General features: G+C 30.1%; 5 protein-coding genes across 5 annotated transcripts; 3 read left to right on the top strand and 2 right to left on the bottom strand.

Moving 5' to 3' along the window:
• The first annotated feature begins 31 nt into the window (after window positions 1–31).
• On the top strand, window positions 32–1,770 carry LOC113397179 (nitric oxide synthase-interacting protein homolog). The gene is made up of 2 exons (XM_026635407.2): window positions 32–840; window positions 1,404–1,770. The coding sequence occupies exons 1-2, from the start codon at window positions 158–160 to the stop codon at window positions 1,588–1,590; spliced, it is 870 nt and encodes a 289-aa protein (XP_026491192.2). The 5' UTR covers window positions 32–157; the 3' UTR covers window positions 1,591–1,770.
• LOC113397558 (uncharacterized) lies at window positions 1,714–6,036 on the bottom strand. Its single transcript, XM_026635968.2, has 8 exons — window positions 5,826–6,036; window positions 5,340–5,749; window positions 5,208–5,270; window positions 4,738–4,863; window positions 4,361–4,502; window positions 3,611–3,730; window positions 3,074–3,327; window positions 1,714–2,851 (listed from the first exon to the last, which is right to left on the bottom strand). Exons 1-8 carry the CDS (start codon window positions 5,907–5,909, stop codon window positions 1,798–1,800), a joined length of 2,253 nt encoding a protein of 750 aa, XP_026491753.2. The 5' UTR covers window positions 5,910–6,036; the 3' UTR covers window positions 1,714–1,797.
• Window positions 6,037–6,361: 325 nt separating this feature from the next.
• Window positions 6,362–7,328, top strand: LOC113397265 (large ribosomal subunit protein eL21). The gene is made up of 3 exons (XM_026635543.2): window positions 6,362–6,489; window positions 6,690–6,826; window positions 6,954–7,328. The coding sequence occupies exons 2-3, from the start codon at window positions 6,698–6,700 to the stop codon at window positions 7,302–7,304; spliced, it is 480 nt and encodes a 159-aa protein (XP_026491328.1). The 5' UTR covers window positions 6,362–6,489; window positions 6,690–6,697; the 3' UTR covers window positions 7,305–7,328.
• A 1,595-nt stretch (window positions 7,329–8,923) lies between these two features.
• LOC113397161 (ubiquitin carboxyl-terminal hydrolase 46) lies at window positions 8,924–14,735 on the bottom strand. Its single transcript, XM_026635385.2, has 8 exons — window positions 14,510–14,735; window positions 14,239–14,319; window positions 13,827–14,043; window positions 12,745–12,825; window positions 11,464–11,660; window positions 10,351–10,608; window positions 9,635–9,778; window positions 8,924–9,239 (listed from the first exon to the last, which is right to left on the bottom strand). Exons 1-8 carry the CDS (start codon window positions 14,552–14,554, stop codon window positions 9,129–9,131), a joined length of 1,134 nt encoding a protein of 377 aa, XP_026491170.1. The 5' UTR covers window positions 14,555–14,735; the 3' UTR covers window positions 8,924–9,128.
• Window positions 14,736–15,396: 661 nt separating this feature from the next.
• Window positions 15,397–25,620, top strand: LOC113397162 (calumenin-B). The gene is made up of 7 exons (XM_026635386.2): window positions 15,397–15,626; window positions 15,884–16,108; window positions 17,200–17,359; window positions 18,443–18,563; window positions 22,420–22,541; window positions 23,063–23,181; window positions 24,191–25,620. The coding sequence occupies exons 2-7, from the start codon at window positions 15,891–15,893 to the stop codon at window positions 24,414–24,416; spliced, it is 966 nt and encodes a 321-aa protein (XP_026491171.1). The 5' UTR covers window positions 15,397–15,626; window positions 15,884–15,890; the 3' UTR covers window positions 24,417–25,620.
• Window positions 25,621–25,921: the final 301 nt, after the last annotated feature.

Here is a 25,921-nt window from a genome sequence, read left to right on the forward strand (position 1 = left end):
GCTGAATTGTGATGTTAAATTTTTCTATTATGTTTGTGTTTGATTTAGAATAAGATTGGATTTAGTATTTAGTTAAATAAAATAATTTGTTTACACATAATATTATTGAATTTTAATTATTTAAAAATACATACATATTAAATTTATAAGTAAAACAATGACACGACATGCAAGAAACTGCACTGCTGGTGCAGTTTATACATACCATGAAAAAAAGAAAGATGCTGCCGCTTCTGGATATGGGACCCAGAGCGAAAGAGTTGGTAAAGATTCCGTAAAAAGTTTCGATTGTTGTAGTCTAACATTACAACCTTGTAGAAATCCGGTCGTCACCAAAGAAGGTTACTTATTTGATAAAGAAGCTATATTAGAATATATCATAACAAAAAAAAATGAATACACACGAAAATTGAAACAATATGAGAAACAATTAAAAAAAGAAGAAAATGAGAAGAAAGAGTTAGCTGCAGCTGAAAAAGAGGCAAATTTGGTTAAATTTATGAGCAGAGAGAAGACTATATCAAATAATAAATACTCAGATGGTTCTCAGCCATCAAGTTCTGTGTCGAATTTAGCTAATGGCAAAGATAAAGAATTACCAAGCTTTTGGGTACCTTCTCAACTTCCTGATGCAAAAATTACAAAACTTGAAAAACCTGATCCTACTGTTTATTGCCCAATAAGCTGTAAACCTTTGAAAATGAAAGATTTAATTGATGTCAAATGGACTTTGGTTAATGATCCTGATGATAAAAAGTCACTCATAGCTAAAGAGAATAGGTACATGTGCCCAATTACACATGATATATTAAGTAATGCAGTGCCATGTGCAATAATCAGGTAATATTTCTTTTTTAAAAAACTTATCTTTATTCCATTTCTATTTATTCTGGAACAAACCAACAACTAGAATTAACTTTTATTTACATGTTTTACACATTCCATCTAAATTGCTCTGTTAAATATGCACTAATATATAATATAAGAATTTATTTATATTTATAGGATAAATTCCTATATTGTATATTAGTGCATATTTTAGCAGGAATTTATTTATATTTATAGGAATTTATCCTATAAATATAAATAAATTCCTATGCCACTTAACTATCATTGACTTTCGAGTGACATTGAATTGCATATTTTTCATCTATAATAACTACCATTGATTATTCTAAATCTCAACCAATTATAAATATTAATATGAATGCTATTTTTTTGTCTTTCTTGCAATAGGGTATGATTGATAACATTTTAAATATATTTTAAACTAAATTATACAAGAATATATTCATGTTATTTTTCAAACATAATTTTTTTAAGTCTTATTTTGAAAATATATAAAAAGTAAATAAATAATATTTAATAAATAAATTTTGTATTGTATGCAATTTCAATTTTAGAACTAGCGGTCATGTTATTACAATGGAGTGTGTCGAGAAAATTATTAAAAAAGATTGGCTTCATCCTCTTACTGGCGAAAAACTCAAAGAAAAAGACATAATACCACTACAAAGAGGAGGCACTGGATATGCTCTTACTAATCAAAATCTAGAAGGGAAGAATGAACGACCAGTACTTCAAGCTTAAAAATAATTATTTTGTTTCGATCAAGTAACTTCTGTCCCTATTTTATACATCACTCTCAAAATTTAGAACATGCATTTATAAAAAAAACAATCATATAAGAGTTTGGTGTCAATAAAACAAAGGTCAGTGTATAAATCTATAATAACAAAATATTATTAAAATATAATTATGTTTATTAAATTGTCTAATCTTAATCATTTTATTAGCCTAAGAATTATTAAATGAAAATAAATCTAATTGAAAATCAATAGAATTGTTCCTAATTGCAGTCTCTGATGTCAGTTCATTGCCAAGGGATTCTAAAAAGTTTATAATAGATTGACCTTGATTAATTGATATATCACTTGTGTCCATTTCATTATTATCTGTGTGTATGTTTGGCATTGCAGATCCGTCTTTAACATGTAACAATGCTGGTTCAATAAGTGTGTCAGATTTTAAAAAGTCATCTGTTTGGTCACTTATCAAACTATTACACTTTGTAAAACTCTCTGACTGGTCACTTGACCAAACTTTAGGTGACTTATAACTAAGTGGTTCTGTACTATTTACAGGTGTCTTATTTGCTTCTAAAATTTTTTGTTCGTTTTCTGTCTTTTCTGCGCACATTTCAATCTCTTGTGCCAATTTGTTCAGTTGTATAGGGCGTATTATTTCAACCTCATATTTCGCCATCTTTTCGGGATTTATTTGGAACTTTCTAAAAACAGTTGATGAGGATTTTATTGGAGATGATCTGATATCGAAATGCGTGCTACGAAATTGTATATGAGCAGGTTTCGATTTTACGGGCACTGGCACAGTTTCTTGTACCATTTCTTTATTATCATTTTTAAATACTATGTTATCTATATTTTTTGATTCTAAGCTATTTTCAGTCTTTTCTGTGTCACTTAATAAAGCAACTATATCATCAATTACAACACTATCTCTCTCACCTTCTGGAGAAAGTTTTATCTTCTTTCCACTATCAATTTGACTCAACCATTCTAATGTATGCTTTCTATTGTCATTGTTATTTACATAAATAGGGAGTTTATCAGACATTACTGTGTTCATACTTATATTATCACTAATGTTTGGTATTTTAACATGTTTATTAGGTTCTAAGATTTGAGTGTCATCAATTGTTGTAAGTAAACATTCATTTGTCTGTAAAATACTAGGTGGTGGATTGTGAATACAGAAGCCATTTTTGTCCTTTTCACAGTTAAGTGCATCAATGTTTAAATTGTATTTCCCTGGATTTATGCCCAATAATCTGGAATATTGAAACATTTTATTGTTATTACAATATTATATCAAACACATTATATTGTTTAGATTATTAATAAAGAGATAAAAATTATGTTAATGTTGTCTGAATGGAGATTGTTCAGACAAAAATATATTTTTTTAATAAGTTTCTATTCTATTTTTAAAAATTAACCTTAGATTACTAGAAAATATATTTCACAAATTATTATTTAAAAATAAATTCTACCTGCCAATATCATCATTGATTATACTTGGTTTTCCATTTGAATTGTCATCAATTTTTAATAAACATGGAATACATGATTTTAATTTATTAACAAATTGATCTAGCTGCTGTACGAAGTTGTTAGCCCCATCTTCTACAGAGCCTGTTTTGACAATAGATAGTAGGCATTGGAATAAGTCTGAGTGAAGCTTTGATGGTAAATGTGTTGGATGGTGCTCATAGTGCCTGTGAAGACGATGTGGACTGCTGAATTTCTAGAAAGAAAAAAAAAATTATGTACTTAAACTTTTAGAACTACATGTTTTATATTATTTCTTTTGGTTACATATGATTTTTTTAATTATATAAATTATTGTTATTCAAATAGTTAACTCTATACAAAACAACAAAATGTTGAAAATAAAATAGAGGCTTTCTTCCTGTTAATGATTTAACAACCACAATGGACACTAAAATGTCTTGAAAAAAGCTACCTAATGGATTATCAGCTATCTGTATCCACTACTGTTAAAATAAAATTCAAATCACAAGACTCACAGAGGTACATTGGAGGCATGAAACTATTTGTCCATTTTTTCTTTTAGGTTTATTTGGCGATTCTTCAGCAATCATATTCTTCGGCAACTTTACTATTCTACCACTACGAGTTACTTTTGTCTGAAAAATGAAAAAGCTTAAATATAACTTTCGTTTTTAGAATTTTTTTTTTTTTTTTTTCATTAATGTAATATTGAATATAATATTAAAAAAATAAGTTTTATCAAATGAAAGTATGGTTTTCATTATTGTAATAATACTGTTAGTTTCCAATATAATCAAATAAATACCAAGGTGAGTAAACTAATCATAAAAACAGATAAAGATGTAATTTTTATTATATGTATTACATTAACTACTAAATAATAATAATAATAAATATTGGACAACATCACATACATTACTCTGATCCCAATGTAAGTAGCTAAAGCACTTATGTTATGGAAAATCAGAAGTAACAATGGTACCACATACACCCAGACCCAAGACAACATAGAAAACAAATAGGTACCATATCAATTTATATTATGCTACAAACAAATAGAAAATATTATTGCATTATTATTCTTTGTAAATATAATTTCTGTACACTTTTAGTAAATTATTTATTTAGAAGATAGATAGTCATTACTCATTTAAAACAATTTGACTTTACTTCAATTTTGATAGTAAGGCATAATTTTTTATAGCAAAATTATGTAAACTTATAGTAGTTGTTAACTTTTCATAATAAACATATATAGTACATACCTCAACTTGTATTTTTTGTTCATCAATGACTTCGGTCTCTTGTGTTCCCATTATTCTAACAACTTCCTTTTTAACTTCAACTTTTTTGTGTTTATTCATTTTGTTCTTGCCCACCACTGCCAAGTCTTTTGGTGAAACAACTCTAAAAGAAAAAGAAAAATAACATGTGTAAGTATCAAACATTGTTTTTATTCATGTTGTTATGTTAGCACTAAGTAGCTAAAAATCTTGCAGATAAGAAGCGGTATTTATTGTTATACTAGTAAAGGTGACTTAATTTTATATTTACTTCCGAAAGGATTTTAAAACCAAGACTCAAATTAATTACCAGTCTGATGTACATATTACAAAGGCATATGTAATGTTACAAAACTTACTTGTAAATAAACTTTGTATTTGTAACAGGATCATATGTGGGCTCAGGTGGGGAGTTTTGTGGATTACTAAATATCTTCAATGCATGATTTACAATCTTCATCTGATCATCACTTAATTGATTAAGACTGAAAAAATGATTAATATATACATTTTTTGTAATGATTCTTTTGTAAGTTTAATAAATAAATATTTACTTTAAATTAAATTGTACAAATTGAATTGTGTATTAAGAACTAGAGACAACAGTGTGCACACCCAATTTCCTGTATCCTTGTTCATTTAAAATTACATGATTCAGATTCACATTTATATATAAATATACACAGATACAAACATACACGACAAGACCGTGACAATGTTCCAAACATGCAAATCCATGTATGTTTTCATCATATATTCATTAATGATTATGTTAGAATATTGTCCACTGGGTGTACACTAGTTATCATAATTGAATATAAATTCTCACCTATGATATGTCTCGCCTAACTTAAGCAATTGAACTGATGTGTGTTTGGATTTAATTGATGTACTGAAATTAAATAAATGAATAAGAAAAACAAAAAAATGACAGATATTAATGGATTATTGAATTACATACTTTTCTTTTGGTTTAATCTTTGGCAGTATTTTTCCATTCTGAGAGCGTATAACATTCGGTAAGTCTTTTAATTTTACTATTTTACTGTTAACATCCAGTTTGGGCACAGGATTTGGACACGGATTATTGGCAATATACACAGGTTTCAACACAACATTATTCACAGGTGTAATCACTTGTTTACATGACTCATTTTTGGTTTCACTTTTTGGTAAAAGGAAACTTGCAAGTTTTAAGTTATTTCCGACGACATTGCATTCAGGTTTTTTCAAAATTCTTGGCTTCAAACTATTTTCAGTTCCGTTAAGGTTAGTTTCTAGTTTGCCGCTATTTTCGTAAAATCTTTTTAGGTTTTCGCTTACTGGTTTCTCTGCACTTTGGCTGTTTGGAGTAATAATATATGATCTTGCCTGCAAATAAAAGTACTGTTATAATTTTTCTTAAACAGCTAACGAACAACTAATGACTAATGCAAATAAAGGCTACCTGATTAGCACTAGGATTTTCAATGAAATAAACTGGTGTGTATTGACATGAATTAATGATTATATTTTCTGAAGGTGTGTCCATTTTTATAAATACTATTTTATAAAACAATAAATAGGTTTACTACATAACAATGCACTTATTTTAACAAAATAATCGAAAAGAAAATGCAGGACTATTTTTTGTTGTGGTTTCTGACGTTTAACTTTCGGTTCTGTAATCTGTAGTCTATTATGATTTCGCTGCATCGAATTCTTAAGCACCAGAAAAAAGGTATATGAAAAATTTAGATTTATTATTACAGCAGTTCAGATTAATTGTAATCATATTTTAGTATGATATTTAAGATTTAAATTATTGTATTATTTTAAAATACCAATGATTTTATTACTAACTAACTAACTATTTTTAAACGAAATATTTTAAAAAATAAAGAATACTTTATGGTTAGCTTCACAAACATAATTAATTTATCTAATTTTATTGAACATTTTAATTATCTTATTTTATAAAATTGATGTTTCTTTAACTTAATTAAATTATAATTATTTAGATATTTTAAAATAATTTTAATATTTTTTTTATAAACTGGCAATTTCACTTTAGTTTATCCAACGACAACATAACCTTTTCTTCTTGAAAAGCCAAGCTCTGTCAAGCTAAGGTGATTATTTATTAAATTGGTTTTAAAAAATATCTATATCCTTTTAAGTTAAAAATAATGCATTTTTAAAATCTATTCTGGCACCGATTCATTCTAGAAAAGTGGATTTCATTTAAAGATTGCGAAATTATTGGATGTCTTAGTTGTTAACGTAGGCCACGTGCGATATCATCATTAGTTTTGATTTTTTTTGATTGCAGGCACTAAAATGACGAACTCCAAGGGTTACCGTCGTGGTACTAGGGACTTGTTCGCCCGCAGGTTCCGCACACATGGAACTATTCCGCTTTCCACGTACATGAAAGTGTACAAAGTCGGCGACATCGTTGACATTAGGGTAAGCGCCATACAAATCAAAATATCATTTTTTTAATTATTTTCTACTTCAAAGTAATAGCGTAACAATAAAATAATATTAATTATATTTCTCATTATAGTCTATAATGTATCTATATCTATTGTAGGGTAATGGTGCAGTCCAGAAGGGTATGCCTCACAAAGTCTACCACGGAAAAACTGGCCGTGTATACAATGTAACAGCCCATGCACTTGGAGTTATTGTTAACAAGAGGGTGCGAGGAAGAATCATCCCCAAGAGGATCAACATTCGCATTGAGCACGTCAAGCACTCCAAGTGCCGTGAGGACTTCCTCAAGCGCGTCAAAGAAAACGAGAGGCTACTCAAAGAGGCCAAGGAAGCCGGCAAAGTCGTCAACCTCAAGAGACAGCCACAGCCACCAAGAGCAGCACATATTGTTAAAGGCACTGAGAAGCCAGTCTTACTTGCTCCAATCCCCTACGAGTTTGTAGCTTAAAGTGAAATATATTATTTTTAAGTATTTTTTTCTTTCATTTATATTTTATTTAAATAATCAAAATAAAATGTAACATTAGAATTTAAAAATATATATTCAAAATATCAAACTGTCCCACAAGTATTATATTGTAGTAGTAGTAGAAAGTATCCATAAGCAAAACAGTAATCAATTTTAAGAAAAAGAAATAGACTGAGCTTTTCATTTATTTGTAAATGGCTTCATTATGCCAACTAAGTTAAACAAAGGTAAATAATTTACTACAGTGTAAAAAAACATTTATTGACCCTAGAAAGATGGTAATCTGTAGAACCAGTCTTTTAAAATTATTCTTTTAAGTTCCTGGCCAGGATACTAGGACAAAATTAATAGATTAATGTATTGTCATTGGTCATTAGTTTGTGTACATGAAAATGGTGAAAATCAAACTAAAAAAGGTAAGTTTTGACTGTTTGAAACAATGCAATTCCTATGGAACTTTTATATAATGCTTTAAAGTATTGCATTGTATTTTTTGCAGTTTCATGATAAGATGACATATTTGAATCTAAATTGTCTACAGAAAAGTTAGTGCACTAAAATTATAATTTTATATATATATATATATATATAAAATGATATATATATATTACTTATTTCTTCTCCAATGGATCAAAGATGTAAAAAAAATATTAATTTTACCACTGTAAACATGTATGTTTAAGTTATTAGATATTAAAAAAAATTATGATCTGTGGGGATACGGGATACCGACGCAGATATCAGGCAATTATTATTCAATTATTAAGAATTTATGGAGCCTGGGAGGAGTCACAGGATGGGGTTCCCTCAAGGATACATTTTTGGACCTTTCCTATTCTTGCCCTTTGTTTTCTAGTAGTAGTATAGTATAGTATTGTTTGCTGATAATACCTCTTTAGTTTTTAAAATTAATTATAAAATTTGACTATTTATCGATGTTGATACAGCTCACTTTGTATATTTCTTAACTTTCACGGTATGATGTCTTACGGTATTATGCTTTGGGGTAATTTTTAATCAATAAGTGTAATTATGTGTATTGAAAAAAAAAGGAATTTGATTTGATAAATGCGAAACGAGCTTCGTCTGTTTGTCAGTTGCTCTTTCCATTAACGTCTTTACCATTGGGCACATGGGGCACGTGCCCAGGGCCCCCATTCTGAGAGAGTCCCGAAGAACCAACAATTTCCTTCACACGTTTTTGTTCACGTTGACTGCTATGTATATTTTCGAGAGATATATTTGTAAGTAAAAAAAAATTATCAAAAAAGGCTATTGACGATTGTCGATATTAAAAGTAGAAAGACGTGCTCTTCATGAAAGAAATAGATATACTATAAAATAGCCATACGATTGTACCATTTTATGTTTTTAAAACAAGTTTAATTTAGTTGTCACAAAGCAATAATCCTTATAAAACCATGACATCATTTAGAACAGATTTTAACGTTTTTTTCTCATGTTTCTCAATAGATTTACCTAAAGTAATAATAATGTTACCTGTTTATATTACTTTAATAAATCTAAAATATTTACATTATTTTTTACGTTTTGATACAGATTATACTTGACAGATTGGTGTAAATGAAATAAAAAAATCGAAGAAAGATCACAACTTTTTATTTTAAAATGAATTATATTTACAAATGAATGAATTCTAATATGTTGAATAATAATTTTCTGCGATCGAAATTAAATCTCAATAACATATGCCATTCCAACTTTAACAATGTGGCACATTAACATCATTTATGGTGTCTATCTTAAATATATAAATATATAAATTACTATATTTAGTGAAACTTAACAACTAGCATCTCTAGATTGATAAAAAAGTATATATCCTGTTTCAGATGACTTTTGTATATCTGAAGTTAGGCCGTAGAAGTCTTCTATAGCTGATGCATCAATTTTCTGAAAAAATGAATGAATATCAGTAAATACATAAAATAATAATAATATAAAATATATTATAATGACATTAAAAAAAAACATTGTACTATAATGAAACCAAATTAAACAATCTATAATAAATTACCATAACACAAGCAAATCATTTCCTCACTATGAAAGGATGGCACAAATAGTGAGTAGTGAGCAGGATAGTGCTTCACTAAAACACCTAAAGTGTTACACTTCAACTTCTGGTCTGTTATGGGGGAAAGTCTATACAGAAAAACCCAATAACTTAATTGGTCTGAACCAGAATTCGAACCTATGTATATATATATATACAACAGTTATACAACGATCTATACATTAGTCATTGGTAATCGTTTGCTATTGTAGACAGTGTTGTGTATACATACATCCACCATATCGTCGTCGAAGAGCAGCCAGAAGCCGTGGCTCTTGACGATGCTGATGTAGTGTCCGCGGTTGGGCCCCGACCCGCAGTGCACCACCACCGCCACCAAGTCGTACAGACGGTCCGGGTTCACGGCGTCGTCCGACTGGACAAAGACAAACCACATATATATTATAAAGATTAATATTTCTACTAGCTATTTACTGATGAGATGAATGATAAAAAATTGTATGTTTGTTAATATTTGCACTTAGTGTTAGGGCTTTGTGCAAGCCCGGCTGGGTACCATCTATTCATCAGATATTTTAAGACCGACCAGCAATGCTTAGTGTTGCTGTGTTCCGGTTTAGGTGCGAGTAAGCCACTGTAACTAAAGGCACAAGAAACATAACATCTTAGTTCTCAAGCTAAGTGGCGCATTGTCGATGTAAGGAATGGTTAATATTTTTGTAATACAGCACCAATGTCTATGGATGTGATGACCACTCACCACCAGGTGTACTATTTGCCTATGTCTCTCCTACTTGCCCACTCCTTTACAGTCCGTATCTATGCTCTTTCTAACTAGCGAAATAGTTGTGATAATTTTTTACATTTATTCTGAAGTCTATAATCATGTATCTTTATATATTCATGTTTTATTTTTCGTACAAAATGTAAAGCCTTAGTCCAAAAAAAAATGTATAACATATTTTTGGATAAAACACAATAACTAACCGTATTAAACAACCTCAGTTCCAAGGGGAAAACGACTCTGTGGGATACTTTGATGTGCCGATTGTACTGTTCCATGTACTTGAATCTCTTAAGATGTAGCGCCAGTATTAGGGGTAATTTCTTTACGCGCATGCGCTTCTGCGCCTCCTGGTAGCTGCTGCAGTTGTCACACTTAAACTTGTTGTCATTGCAAAGCGTCTCTGTGTCGCTGAAGCACTTTAGACAGTGGGTAATGCTCGTGTTTTGGTCGACATCAACCTGAAAGTATTTTTCGTTAATTGATTTTCCTTACACTTTCTAATTTGGGTGACAAGAATACACATGAATACTGATTACTGAGAGTGAATAGAAGATCTTAACCGAAGATGGCGGGTTTAAATCTGGGCAAGTACCACTTAGTTGCTTGGTGATGGAAAATACCGTGAGAGAAACCTGCACGTGGTGGATGACAAATGGAGTAGCATGGTGGAGTAAGCTCCAAAATCATCTCAAAAGCGAGAGGTGGCCATTTCCAGTAAGACGTTAACTGGCTGTTACTTAAAATAATAATAGAAACATAATATGTGGCCAAATTTTCCCACGAAATTATTAATAATAATATTGAACTCAGAATCATATAGTCTTATATAGCCAATATGATACCAATCGTGGTAAAAGCCACTGCTCAACGATATTAAATGTTTTTCCATCATGAATCTTTTATAAAAAACCGTATGCGAGCCGTTTTCTAAATACTTGAAACCCATTTCTTTGATCAAATATTATAATTATCTTGACTATACTGAGAAAAATCACCTAGAAAATTAGAAGTTACTCTTTTCCAACATTTGAAATACAAATCAAATACGATTAAATTTATATAATACTTTTTTTATCATCTATATCATTTTGTGTTCAGTAATAAACTTTAATTATATTATTGTTTTTTTACTATTTGAATTAGTAAAGTTTACGAATTAGTCAAAAACTTGGCCTTATAAGATTATCTCTTGTGTTTATACGATGATTGCCACTGATTCTATCAAAATGATCAATGTTATTGTGAAAATATATAAACAATATTGTAAATATATTATCGATTGACATATTATTATAATCACAATAGGATGTTACCTGCAAGTCAAAGAAGTGTTCGTCCTTACTACTAACTGTTTCACAATTCAAACATCGCGTTTCACTTGTGAGCGTGCCTTGGAAGATTTCGTGCACCCAAGTCGGTTCCGTGTTCTGCGGCACACTTCCGTTACACGTTATACCCTCCTTGTTGCCGTCCGGCTTTTGTAGTTTAAGCGTGCTTTGATTTCTTTCAGCTGATATTAATTAAAAATAAATTAATTAATGTGTCCGTTTTAACTGTTTCCTTAATCTAATATCAAGCTTTTAAGGAAGATCAAACCGAAAACCTGGCCTTATCAAGAGTTGGGCTAGTAACAGTAATCCCGTTAAGAAATTCTTTGCAACGTTTCTCATGTTTAAACACCGTCCCATCAGACTATCAAAGTAAAGGAATAAAAATCTTGTGTTTGGGAACACACTTGGTTAGTATAATACCTACTGCACAGTTGGGTCTCTCCTACAAGATTGGCTGGTATTTCAGAATTCCATCAAAAGGACATTCCATTTCACCACATCACTATATTGGAGTTCTTATTGTCTCATTCATTATTACTATGTATACTAAAATTATAAATTCGAAGTAACCCTGTCTGCTTCCCTTTACAGCCAAATCACTGAACCGAATATGATGAAATTTAGAATATAGCTAGCTTGAACTCCAAGGAGAATATGGGACTTGTTTATACCTCACACGACGACCAACTCCTAAACGCGAGCGAAGCCACGGGCGACAATTAGTTTCCTATAACTCGACCACCCAGGCTGAACCATTTTTTCCAAATGATCATTTCATTCACTTTATTTCACCAAGACGCATACCATTGTAATTTAACCATAGACTACGAAAGAACATGAAATTCACACTTGTCTCTCAATAGACTAAATTTAAAGAGGGTGAATTGTAAAGTAAAGTTTATGTATGTAGTATTATTATATAAGTAGCTACTTATATAATAATACTACATAAATACATCTTTTATGAATCATGCTGCATTTTATGGTATAAGTTTTATATATATTGATTAAGTCGTTTTTACGTTTGGACAAATAAAATATTGCTTAGTATAGAAGTCTCATTTCATATATATGGCAATCTTGGATACCAATTAAGGTAGGAATGTTTTTGCGGGTAAGGGATCATCATTAAAATATAACGAGGGCTACAATATATCAGAAATAAATATTATATTCCATATTGTTAAATTCCAATCTCATACACTATTGCGTGTAGGGGATAGATGTCTTACTAGGAATGTTTTTTAAAAAAAATAATCTTACCTAGAATAATTTCATTTATATGATTTATGAGAAAATTAAGAAATTCATGAGCATCTTGTTGCATGTAATTATCAAATTCCTCTGAAAAAAGAAATAAATTGATAATATTAACATAAGAAAACATATACACACAATAACATAATTAAAATAACAACAATATACCTTAAGTAGTCTATATAGATGCACATAATTAAGTATTTAATCCCATTAGATAGCAAATGAGATAAAAATAAATTATGGAATTCTCTGCTTCATAAAGTTCATCAAGATGAATCCATACATATTTTTAAAGTTATTTGCATATTTATATTTAACATTATTATTCAATAGGTTTATTATATTACGGATATAGTTATAATAGGAGTTGTTTCTAAATGATTAGATATAGAAAGAAGATAATTCTAAATGTATACATACAATGCATGATGTTTAAAGTCTGTCTTTTATCATTGATATAGACAGCCTGTAAGTGATGAAGCTCCTTTGATTTAATTTTAGTATTTTTACTTTCATAATATAAATACAAATTTCTATGATGCTTAATGTAGTCAATAAAATAACAGATAGGAAATTACTATAATTATAAACATTATACATACATACAAACTACATAAATATACATACAAACTATACAGTATTACATAACCAATAACTATCAAAATCAACCTCTGGACTTTAAAATCACAAAATCATTTCAAACTAAGAATTTGCAAAAGTTTTTTTTGCCATGATGTCAGTGTGCAATTAAATGCTTAATTATAAATATAAAATTATTACTTTTTTTAATTATGGAGACTGGTATAACATCATTTTCACTTTTTTGATTGTATTTATTAATTTTTTTTATTTGTTGTGATAAGAAAACTTGCCATGATCATTTTTTCAAACTATAACACAAAAATGTCTTTGATCATTATCCGGGAACTTCTATTGAAAGTAAAATATGAACATTCTATAAACTGCAATATCTGAAGTAATTGCTATGAATGATTTATTAGACATAATTTTTTAATATTGAATATACACATGGAGAAGAGTCTATATATAAATTTATAATAGTTTTAAAGATTTAAAGAGTATACCTTTTTCTTTCCTCAGTCTAGCGATAAATTTTTTAGGTGCAATTGATCCTACTTTCTTTTTTTGTGTTGCTATGCTATAAAATAAGTCTGCAAGGCATGTCAGCAATGTTTCCTTAGTTCTCTTGTTTTTCGCCTTATATTCTAGAACTTTGTCTCTAAATGGTCGACAGAAGTATAAAGCTTGCAGAACTGAATTACTATAACATGTATTACCAAACTGAAATAAGATATATAATAATTATTTTCACAAAATTATATACTATTAAATATTTTGTTATTACAAGATTGTAGACCAGAGTAAATTCGAAATTTAAAGTAGTTACAAAATGCATTTTATAAATGACACAATCCAAAAGAACAGTCTTGGCAAGTCATGGAAAATTTATGGATAAATTAATATTTAGAAACTTACATTAACTAAACCAAAGTAATGTTCGTTTGGCGGAAACTGCTCTGACCCAATATCTCTCTCTAGTTGTGATATATTTGCGCCCTGCAACAAAATTCGTAACTGAAATTAATTTAACGATTGCTAAACATGCAATTCTGATAAATATTTATATTTATCGGTTAAACATTATAAGAGATTACTTAAACGCAGCTACTTGTCTAAAAACCTGTATTTTAAATATCCTTTTTATAACTGTATTTATAACTAAAATATATACTTTTATTTCTCTTACCATTCTCTGTTGGAAATTAAGGCCGAGATCCTGACATATTGACATTTGCAATCCTGTTTCAACAACTTTTAAACGGAACACGCGTTATTGATAGTAAAGCGAACTTAATTTACACAAATTCTGCTGTTGTTTCTAATTGCATACTTGTGGTTTCGCGTTGCATGCATACGCAAAAAAGCACAACAGTCAGTCAGCTCACGTCCATGACAATCAATCAATTCAATGACATTTCGTTCAACTCGTTCAAGTTTGCACTACATAGATAAAAAACTGAGTAGAGAAAACGATTTCCATGACATCGATATCTTAAAACGATTTTGAGACGGCTAATATATTTTATTTATACAATAATAATAAGCAATATAAAATAATGTACATCTATGTTGTACTGTCTATACTATGTACTTAATGATACATATATAATAAAAACCAATAGGTACTACAGGAAATTTCTTAGGAAAATTATTAGAAATTTATTTATATCTATCATTAATCTTTTAATTTGCGTTGAAACATGAATGAAAAACCTTAGATGAAATTTGAATTTCTCAAGAGAATAAAATTATTAAATTTTAAAGATTTAGCTTATTATATCAAAGTAGTTGGTCAGGAGATCACTAGGGTGACGTCAAATTCTTCCTACAAATAAATCGAATGGGTTTACCTATTTTTATTTTTATTTTAAAGTAATTAAAATTGTAAAAAATGTGGGTACATAGGTATTGTAGAAATAAAACGTAAGAGTAAGTAAGAAACTTTTATTTAAATTTTATAAGTTAGTTTATATATATTGGCACCGGAAATACTTATTATATTATTAAATTAGAATATCGATTATATGATATTCGTTTTTAACTATATCGAAAATGATATTCAATTCATATTTATATTCTATGTCAGATGCCTAAAGTCATCTTTCATGTTATCTCCCGGCCGGCCTGCCTCTATTATAGAGATCCCTAATCAGTCTGGGAATAGGGAACAAAACATTATTTAAAATCTGTGCATAGGGTACGCATACGTGTTCGTTCTGACGTGGCGATACGCGAATTACAGCTGGACAGTTCATTAGATATTTCAGCGGACTTCTGGAATTTTTCTCTTACAAGGCGAGAGAGTAAGTAAATAATTAATTTTTAAGATACTAACTATAATATTAGTCCATTAAAATTTCATTTAAACGATATGAGGCGTGATTTTTCAACATGAATAATTTTAATAATTTATAAACAAAATGTTAGTATTAAAGAAAAAAATTGTAACAAGACACGACATTTGATATCAAAGGAATTTGCTCAGTAAATAATAGTGTAATAATAAAGCGTATTCTCGCAATACGTAATGTGATTTTTTCATAACATGTTTTGTCTTCAGAGTCAAAATGCTGACTACATTATTCATAGCACTGGCTATAACAGCCGTGTTTGCTGGCGTACCCAGCATAGACGAGACAAAGAGGATGATGGATCACCTCTCTGACGCGGAACATTACCGAAACGAGCACCACAACAAACAATTTGATCATGATGCATTTTTGGGTGAAGACCAGGCTAAGTCATTTGACCAGCTCTCTCCCGAGGAAAGTAAAAGGCGGCTTGGGTAAGAATAATAAACCTTTTATAGAAAAATAATTTTTGTATGGCTAATATTTTTATTTATTTAATATTTATATTTCAAGATCCAATTTACTAATACTTTCTTCTATATGCTTAACGCAGATACATGTAATCTATGTATTATAAATTAATATTGATGTTATTATTATTTAAAACAATATCTATTGTATCTTGTTATTAGGATTTTTTTATCAAAAATATAAATAATATTAATAATTAAGGGCAGTGGTATAAAAAAGTTGTATAAAATACAGTGCAGTGTATAAAAAGTAGTACAGATACAGTGGTATAAAAAAGTAGTGGCACAGAAATATTAGTAAAGTAACAGTAATTATTATCGTTTTTATAAATCAGAAGAAAAAAATAGATTTTAATCGATAATTATTTTTAAATAAATTTTTGAAGTTGCAATTTTGACTTATTTTGAAAAAATCTAAAAAACATGATAGCTCAAAAATGTTTCACTTTTGCACAATGCATATGGGGTTTAAAATTTTCCCAAATAGTCACCTCTATTACCTCCTAATGGGAATACGTCGAATTACCAATAACCCTGTGTATGATATACATATATATGTAAAATAAAATGTTCCTATAGCTATTCAAAGATTAATGCCTTTTATAGTGAATTATCTCATCACTTAGGAATGTGGGTTAGTTAAACTACTTCAGCTAATATCCTACTGCACATATATTCTTGTTATTTATGAAATTCTTTAGATAATTTTATTTATAAGATACTCTACTTTATTTAAGATAAGGTTTAAAATGCAATATAACATAATATTTAAGATTTTTTTTTGTAATTATAAATGCAAGTCTTTCATTGGCATCTGACCTACATATTATGCATTGTTGTTTGGTTGTTCAAGTTGCAGTAAATTGGCAATCATTATTTTAATTATGTGTTTTTGGCATATATATTTTTAGGTTTTAATAAAAATCCTTTTATATAAAGTATTTAAGTCACTTACTAAATTATCTCACATAAACCATTCATTTAAAACTTCAAAAATTATCTTATCTTAGTTTGTTGACCTATTATCATTATCACACATGATACATTTTTTCTAGAGTAATTGTGGACAAGATAGATGCAGACAAAGATGGCTTTGTGTCTCTTGTAGAACTCAAAGACTGGATCCGTTATACTCAGAAGAGGTACATAGAGGAGGATGTGGACAGACACTGGAAGCAGCACAATCCTAACAATGATGACCTCATCACATGGGAGGTGGGATATCTATTTAAGTTTAAATAAACTGCCACTGACTTATGTGTGAATTTTAGCCGGTTCAAATTCGAGCTAGTACTGTTGACACTTTGTGCTTATGCTTTGCGATCACATAACCAATTACATACTCGGCAGTGATGGACAATATAGTGAGGAAACTTGCATGTATCAGACAAAACTGGTTAATCTGTATACACCAACCCAAGAAGTCGTGGAATAAGCTGAATATTTTCTCCTTAAACCAACCCCTTACCAAGTGTTGGATCATTGATGTAACTTTACCAGTAGTAATCAAGGTTATTTTCCATTTTGCAACAAGTTAAATGAATGCCATTTTATTGTTACTACTACCGTAATGTATAAAGTGTCGTACATTAAAGTTTATTGAACCGTGAGTTCGATCAAAACTTTTATTAGCCTTAATTATGATATAATACAAGCCAATGGCCGTCATGCGTTACAATACGTTTTTACGTTGGCGATGAACCAGATGCGTCTTCGCATAATACGAACAAAATGTAATTATAATGATGTCCATTCTCAAAACTACTAACTAGGGATGACACACGTTACCAGGTCTTAAAACCAGGGCTTCGCTTCGAAGCAAAGCACTCTGATTCGCGTCGGAAATACTTGAAAGTGTTACAGTAGAGTCGGACGCGGACTGAGCAACACTAGAATTGAATATACTTGTAGTGGAAGTCGATCCATATCCTCACAAACATAACATTTTTAAATCTCTTTGGTTTATTTGGCTTAATAAATAATTATATTAATGCAGCTTGCGTTGCAGTTACCAACTCTTTTTGCGGTTTCTTTCCATGAATTAGGGTGCCTTTTTTAATTGAATTTTTTGTTATAAATAGAATGAACATATTAGGAACAAGTTATGAATCAAAAATACTTTTGTTTATGATAAAATTATTTGACATCAATACAATAATATAGTTTTAATATTTTTTCATAAAATATGGTTGGCAAACTAATGATTTTATTTCATGTAAATATACATTTAAAATAATATTACCGTATTTTCAATTATTACATTGAATAATTAGACTATTTTTCAATATTTTATTGCAGACCTACAAGAAGAATGTGTATGGTTTTATGGAGGGCATGTCTGCGAGTGACTTGAAGAACAATGAAGGGTTCACATACACAAATCTCTTGAAAAGAGACCGTAGAAGATGGCACTATGCTGGTAAGTTTGCATTTAAAGTTGAAACTTAGTTTATAAATTAACTTATTCAGTATATTTAAAAGAAAGGAACTTGTTCCATTGCTATAAGTCATGGCTTTTTAAAAGTGGATATTAAAGTTGCTAATCTGTTTTGATTTTGCAACTAAATTTTTCAAGGTTAACCCTGGAACCCCTGTTCCTCATTTCAAAGGTTGATTTTGATCAAAGACATAAATTAATAAAGTTTCCTCGATACAAAAGTCTATATGTCTACACCCTATAAGGAACCCACCTGCCAAATTTGAAGTTTATAGGTGTTATAGTTGCTTTTAACCCGTGAGAAGGCACGCTATGAGCATTTTGCTCAAGTATTATTGCGATTATTATCTACGTTAGAAACCCTCAAGCACTACGAGCCTCTCAGTACCTTCCCGACATTCCATCCCCTCTCCGCTGACGCTATTCGCGTCCGCGCAGCGAGGTGTTTGTGCGCATCGCATCGTGCAGCGCGGCATTTCGCTCCTCGCGCGCCTAACCACGTAAGTATTTTTTTGTTAGTAATAAAATTTATTTTAACGTGTATTTTGTTTTTTATGCATATTTATGTAATTTATCCCACTAAAAATATTGTTAATATATCTGTCAATTGTTTTTAGTATAAAAAGTCAAGATGAATGATCAACGGGAGGCTCAAATTCTTAGTTGGCTAGAAGACCTTGAATCGGAGGAAGAAGAGCCATTAGATCTTGAGGATATAGGCGTGAATCGTGCTGATGATGCCGAAAGTGACGGTCCAGTAATAAAAGGCCTCAATGACGACGATACTGAACAGTCCTCAGATGAACTGGAGAATGACGGAATGCAAGAACCAAGAGGTAGGATACCATATTATACAGGAAAAGATAAGACTACAGAATGGCTTGTCCATAAGCCTTTACGTAATGTGCGCACTAGGAGCTGCAATATAGTAACACATTTACAACAAACAACTAGCTAAAAACGCCACGACACCCTTGAAATCTATTTCATTGTTTGTGGACGATGAAATGTTAGAAAAAATTGTTTCTTACACAAATATATACATAAAAAAATTACAAGTTTTTTTTTCTCGAGAATGAGATTGTAAATAAACAGATTTAGTTGAAATTAAAGCATTATTTGGTTTATTATATATGGCTGGATTGAACAAAATAAGTCATCTAAATGTAAAAGAAATGTGGCTTGATGACGGTACAGCGTGTGATTTTTTAAAGCAACCATGTCCATAAAACGCTTTTTATTTTTATTGAGAGTGTTGACGTTTGATGATATGAATACACGACACGAAAGAAAGCAATTAGATAATCTGGCTCCTATCCGAGAAATATTTGAAAGCTTTGTTGGACAATGTACTGCCAACTATATACTGGGAGAGTACTGAACCATCGACGAAATGTTGGAGTCGTTCCGTGGCCGCTGTAAGTTTAGGGTTTATATTGCAAATAAACCGGCAAAATATGGAATAAAAATCTATGCTCTTGTGGATGCGAAAATCTTTTATTAATGCAATTTAGAAATATATGCCGGTAAACAACCAACAGGACCTTATGATTTGAGTAATACAGCTTCAGAAGTAGTTAAAAGAATAGCTACACCGATATTGAATACGGGAAGAAATATTAACATAGATAATTATTTCAGCTCAGTGCCTCTCTTCAACGAGTTGAAAAATACCTACAGAACAACAGCAGTAGGTACACTTAGGAAAAACAAAAAAGAGATTCCTCCCCTATTCCTATCAACTAAGGACAGGCCAATGTTCAGTACTATTTTTGGATTCAGTGAAAATAATGTCATCGTGTCTTATGTACCAAAAAAGAAAACAAAAAATTTGTCCTTATGTTAGCTTCACTTCATGATGACGACAATATCGATCAAGAGACTGGTATCGAAGCTAAACCAGAAATAGTGACATTTTACAATTCTACAAAAGGCGGTGTGGACGTTGTAGATCAAAAGAAAGAAGACTAGGTGGCCAATGCGATTATTTTTTTTCATTTTGAATATAGCTGGGATCAATGCGCAAATAATATATAAAGCAAATACAGATAACCTAATTCCTAGACATATATTTCTAAAAAATGTGGCTCTTGAGTTAGTAAAGCCACATATTTCACGAAGAATTTGTATGCAAAATTTGTCATCAGATCTGAATTTTATAATGAAAAGATTTGTACCACTACCCAATGCCGAAATTGGGGCTAGAACGAGCGGTTTTTGCGAACTATGTCCCAGGAGGGAAAACAGACGCTCTAAAAAAGCCTGTACTTTGTGCAAAAAATTACACTGCACTGAGCACGTTATGCTTATCTGCCATACATGTTACGATAGTAACATTACTCAACATGACATGGAAGAATAAAAATTCCTATTTTTTTGTTTGATTTTTCTCTTTTAGTTTATTTTTGTTAATTAGTCCAAAGTTACGGCCAAAGTTGATTAGATATTTTTGTTTAAGCATAAGACTGCATTTTTTGTTAACTAATGATAATTAAACTCTTTATATAGTAAACAACATGTCTTTTATTTATTTCGATGTTATTAAATGTACAACATTTATCAATAGTTAATTAAAAAATCTTATTTGAAGTAATGTGAGCATTTTGCTCGCGCGCGCCTCATCGTGTATATGTTCAGGGCGCGCCTCCTCACGGGTTAAATATGTATAGTTTCCTTTTGGTTTGTATTTATAGCAAAAAATAGGTTTGGCCTTTAGTCGCGCTCTGAAAACTTATAAGTAAAACATCGAATCAATCTCACTTGACTGTCTTCCCCATATAGCCATTCAGACGCGAATACTTTTTAAAAGATATGGCTTAATTATTTCGAGATAACAATGTATACGGTTAATCTCTTTTAAATTAAATTCATTATCTAAGTTCTATTGCTTTTTATTGCTTTCACTTAATATTCGAAGTTATTATTGATTAATATTTTTTATTTAATGTTTATTAAGTAACTGATTCAAAGATTTGATCTTTCACTTGATGTATTCAAAAGTATTTTGTAGACGAATAATTTTAGCAAAGGCCCAAGGGTGAATTTAGGCCACTAATAGCCACAATGCATTTGGAATTATTTTGCTGAAATTTCAATTATTTATAATCGCTGTTATGTTTTTTTTTAAACGTAGTCTGTGAAAATGTCCATAAAAAAGCTATATCAAACTTATGCAATATCTATTTCGTACATACATAAGTACTTCGTACTCGTATATTTTTACATATTTAATATTAGTTAAATATTAAATTATATCAGTTACAGAGTTCCATAACAAGACTGTGTCAAATAGTTAGAACTATATATAAAAAGAAGTATACAGATAAATCCCCCCCCGCGACTGTCCCTCTGAATACGATAAACTCGAAACCTACCGTATGGATTTTCATACACGATAAAGATACGAACGCATATTTCTAATGAACGGTAAATATTTCATTTAAACTTTGTGTAGTAGTAGGCTTTACTAGTGTACACGTAAACCAGTATAGCTATATGTATTACGATATAAACCTTGTATGCGATATGAATAGTCTATTCCAATCGAAGAATGAATGAAGATAATCAAAGCTTAGATTAACGTATGATATGAGTTCTCCTCGGCTATATTGTGTAACTACAAACAGTTCTAGACTAGTATATATTTATTTATAATATAAATATATTGCACTAATCTACTTATATCCATTTATATTTTAATTTCAAAGTTTCTCTTCCAAAGATTTTGTCTTGTTGTGGTTGTAATAGACTATAGAATATTATTTTACCCGGGCAAAACCGGGACAGATAGCTAGTTAGGTAATATATCAATAATAATTACGGTTTAATGATCTTTTAGACAGTGACAAGGACGATTCGCTAAACAGGACGGAATTTGGAGGTTTCCTGCATCCCGAGGATCACGGCAGCATGAGGGACATCGTCGTTCTAGAGACCTTGGAGGATATTGACAAGGATAAGGTAATGTTGGCCTGTGTGTTTTGTGTGTGTGTGTGTTTTTAAATAGGATTTTTTATCAAATAGTCTACTGACGGTCAGTGGTCATATCTGTAATATAGTAGTTCATACTTAAAATGTTAATATTTTACCAGGCTCGTTGGTCTAGTACTAGTTCCTTCCTTGCATTGTTTAGATCATTAGATCCTAAGTTTTATTGACTACTTAACGGTTGCTTAAAGTTATTGGAGTTTTTTTGTTTGTATTGTTGATTATTTATTGAATGATGAGTTTCGTTAAAACATATCTTTGTTCCCTAAAATACATACGGAACAAATTGATGTTCCGGTGAAATCGGCTAGGATGACATCAACACCCGGATGATTATTTGGTCAATTTAACAATGATAGCTTGTAATTTTAGTCAATTTCATTTAAATTTCCCTTTGCAAGTTTTCTTGTAAATTGTTTTAAGTGATTCTTTCTTATTTTTTTTTTATTAAATTTTCTATAACATAGAAGTTTAATTATTGATTTTATCTGCAGGACGGTAAAGTATCGCTTGAAGAGTATATCGGAGACATGTATAAGCCAGACGAGGGAGAGACGATAGAGGACGAGCCCGACTGGGTCAAGCAGGAAAGGGAACAGTTTGCTGGCTACAGGTGATTAATAGACTCTATTTACTAGGAGATAAAGACATTTGTTTTAATTGAATTAGGTAGGCTGACTGCCAATTGGTCTATCTGATCAAGGTCACCATCGCCTATAGACATAAACTCTAAGAAATATTTAGCATCCCTCATATCGTCAATGTGCTACCAACATTGGGGACAAAGATGTTTTGTCCCTTGTAAAAGTGGTTAAACTGACGCACTCATTATTCAAACCGGAACTCAAAATTATAATATTGTTGCTTGGTGGTATATAGTGGGTGGTATCTACACAGACGGACATACACATAGTCCTACTACCAAGTATTTTTTATTTAATAAAATTATAAAATTAATCTTTATAGTGCGCAACCTGCAATGTAATGTTGAGTTTTTCTCACTCATTTGAGTTAATATCAAATCTGAACCGTTACAATACAAGCGAATGCTTCCGGTGACCAAATATTAAAAATATGCACTACACTCTGTTTAGAAAATCTTAAATTTTTCGTTCGTTTTTAAAAGATGACATTAAAAGTAGTTAAATTTAAATTATTTGTTATAAGATCTTTGTGAGTAATTTACAAATATCTAAAAGAGCTACGTTTATATATTAATTGTTAATTTAATACAATTTCAAGGTGTCCTAAATATTTTAAATTGAATTTTATGTAATTTTGATACGACTTTTTTCAAAAATATGGTTAAATAATTACTTGCTTTAACATATTAGTAAGGACAGAACATAATATCGCGATTGATATGTTCTGTCGCGGTGGAAAACATTACTGTCTGCAACAGAATCAAGTCTCAGGATGGTGGGCGTATCAACGCAGAAGAACTCTAATGGCATAGAAGCAAGAGTATGATGACGATAAATAATTCTTACACGAATTAATGTATTTGAATAAAAACAGCTTCAAATATTTAAGAAATCCTTTTAAAAAAATCAGTTTTCATAAGAATTCTGAAATATTTAATTTACGTAAAATATAAATTGAACAAATGTTTATACTTTCAGAGATACAAATAAGGATGGCTTCATGGATGAGCACGAAGTGAAGGACTGGATTGCACCTCCCGAGTTCGATCACGCCGAAGCTGAAGCGAGACACCTGGTCTTCGAAGCTGACTCGGATGCTGACGAGAAACTCACTAAAGAAGAAATATTGGACAAGTACGATCTCTTTGTTGGATCGCAAGCCACGGACTTCGGCGAAGCACTGGCCAGACACGACGAATTTTAAACAATCTTAAATATTTTAATATATATTATTGTTGTAATTTTAAAGATTATTTTAGATTCTCTAACAAATAATAATTCCTAGATAATCTTTGTACCATTCAAGGTAGCTTCTAAAACTTAATTATCCTTATGAGTTTTTTTTTTTTTTCATAAAGCAACTGATCTTATAGATATTTAAGAACAAATCCTAAACTATTGTTATTGGTAACAATACCCTCGCATAATTTTATGCATGAGATTTAATCATGTATCCATTATTGATAATGTTTTTATTAAATATTAGACTATATTTTTTTGTAATTTTTTGCGTCCTTTTATTATTGAATCTTTGTACTAACGATAATGATAAAACGTTTGCTTATGCCATAAAATGTCTATGTACACTATATTTTGCGTTATTTTGTTAAATTTAAATAAATACGTTCATGCAAAGCATAATTAATTTGTTATTATGTTATGCAATTCTGCGCAAAGTAATTATTTTTGTAAAAGCACAAATCAACCACTGCAATATACGACTTTAACAAAGAAAAATTAATAAAACATCGACAATCAATATATTCTATAAAGAATGTTAAATTTTAGCGGAAACTTAAGGTGAAGCGTGCCGCGTATCTGTAAATACAGTTTTTTTTAAAAGAAAAATATACAGGTAGGTCTATATGTAACTTCAAGTTTTATTTATGTTATGTGTTACTGAGTTCGATGCAGTTTTTATATTTATAACTAGTAAGTTGACGTGCCAAAAACAACTGTACAAAGTTTGAACTTAATTGCTGAACGACGCGCAAAAGCACATAAATTCGAACAACAATTAAGAACGGTTTGATTGTAATTCATACGGATTGATTTATGTACGTAAACAATGTTTTATGCGAAAATTATAACATAAATATTTAAAAATGTAAACGAAGACACGAAATTCTCAATGATGGATTATACTTAATATTAATTAGTTAAGAATCTTGTAAAATACCAAAGTTATATCTGAAGTGAATTTGGAGTAATTTTAATATTAAATTATATAATTCTCCCAGTTGTATTAATATTGAACTTTCAATATCTATTCCAGATTTTATGCATTTATATATTAGAACTGTAAGAAGACTAATTTTCGAATATATTTTTAGTAAAATTAACTCATAGTCTGTATTTTTATCTTAAACACGATATCTCAGCTGTTTATTAATAAAATATTAAACCAATTTGTTTTTTATTTATTTGAAAACGGAATCAAATATTTTATGTATTTTTTTATATTAAATCATTAAAGTCAGTGGATTGTTTTGTCCTTCTAACGAAATAAAATAAATTACATATATTTGTACTTAATACAGGTTTTTATTTAGCTCAGCGACAGTAGGTTCAATGTACTCCTTTTAATTATATTTATTATTTTTAAATACATTTTTCCCTCTAGTAGTACACTAAGATGTAAGTTAAGAGTATTTTAGTATAATGGAGTATTTTGGTACACTCGGGATGGTGTGAGATTTTAAACAATAT

The sequence above is a fragment of the Vanessa tameamea genome, chromosome 3 (genome assembly GCF_037043105.1).
Source record: "Vanessa tameamea isolate UH-Manoa-2023 chromosome 3, ilVanTame1 primary haplotype, whole genome shotgun sequence".
In the NCBI taxonomy this organism is placed as follows: domain Eukaryota; kingdom Metazoa; phylum Arthropoda; class Insecta; order Lepidoptera; family Nymphalidae; genus Vanessa; species Vanessa tameamea.

Bases quoted from the DNA above. Each gene is read 5' to 3' on its own strand.
- LOC113397161 (XM_026635385.2), bottom strand. From the start codon at position 14,554: ATGTCAATATGTCAGGATCTCGGCCTTAATTTCCAACAGAGAATG. The intron at 11,661-12,744 runs GTAAGATTATTT...AATTAATATCAG, and splicing joins TATAAATGAAATTATTCTAG to CTGAAAGAAATCAAAGCACG. The intron at 9,240-9,634 runs GTATGTATACAC...TCATTTTTTCAG, and splicing joins TCGACGACGATATGGTGGAT to AAAATTGATGCATCAGCTAT.
- LOC113397265 (XM_026635543.2), top strand. From the start codon at position 6,698: ATGACGAACTCCAAGGGTTACCGTCGTGGTACTAGGGACTTGTTCGCC. The intron at 6,827-6,953 runs GTAAGCGCCATA...TATCTATTGTAG, and splicing joins GCGACATCGTTGACATTAGG to GGTAATGGTGCAGTCCAGAA.
- LOC113397162 (XM_026635386.2), top strand. From the start codon at position 15,891: ATGCTGACTACATTATTCATAGCACTGGCTATAACAGCCGTGTTTGCT. The intron at 17,360-18,442 runs GTGGGATATCTA...ATTTTATTGCAG, and splicing joins ATGACCTCATCACATGGGAG to ACCTACAAGAAGAATGTGTA. The intron at 22,542-23,062 runs GTAATGTTGGCC...TTTTATCTGCAG, and splicing joins AGGATATTGACAAGGATAAG to GACGGTAAAGTATCGCTTGA.
- LOC113397558 (XM_026635968.2), bottom strand. From the start codon at position 5,909: ATGGACACACCTTCAGAAAATATAATCATTAATTCATGTCAATACACA. The intron at 5,750-5,825 runs GTAGCCTTTATT...TTTTATTTGCAG, and splicing joins AAAATCCTAGTGCTAATCAG to GCAAGATCATATATTATTAC. The intron at 4,864-5,207 runs GTGAGAATTTAT...TCATTTTTTCAG, and splicing joins TTAGGCGAGACATATCATAG to TCTTAATCAATTAAGTGATG.
- LOC113397179 (XM_026635407.2), top strand. From the start codon at position 158: ATGACACGACATGCAAGAAACTGCACTGCTGGTGCAGTTTATACATAC. The intron at 841-1,403 runs GTAATATTTCTT...TTTCAATTTTAG, and splicing joins GTGCCATGTGCAATAATCAG to AACTAGCGGTCATGTTATTA.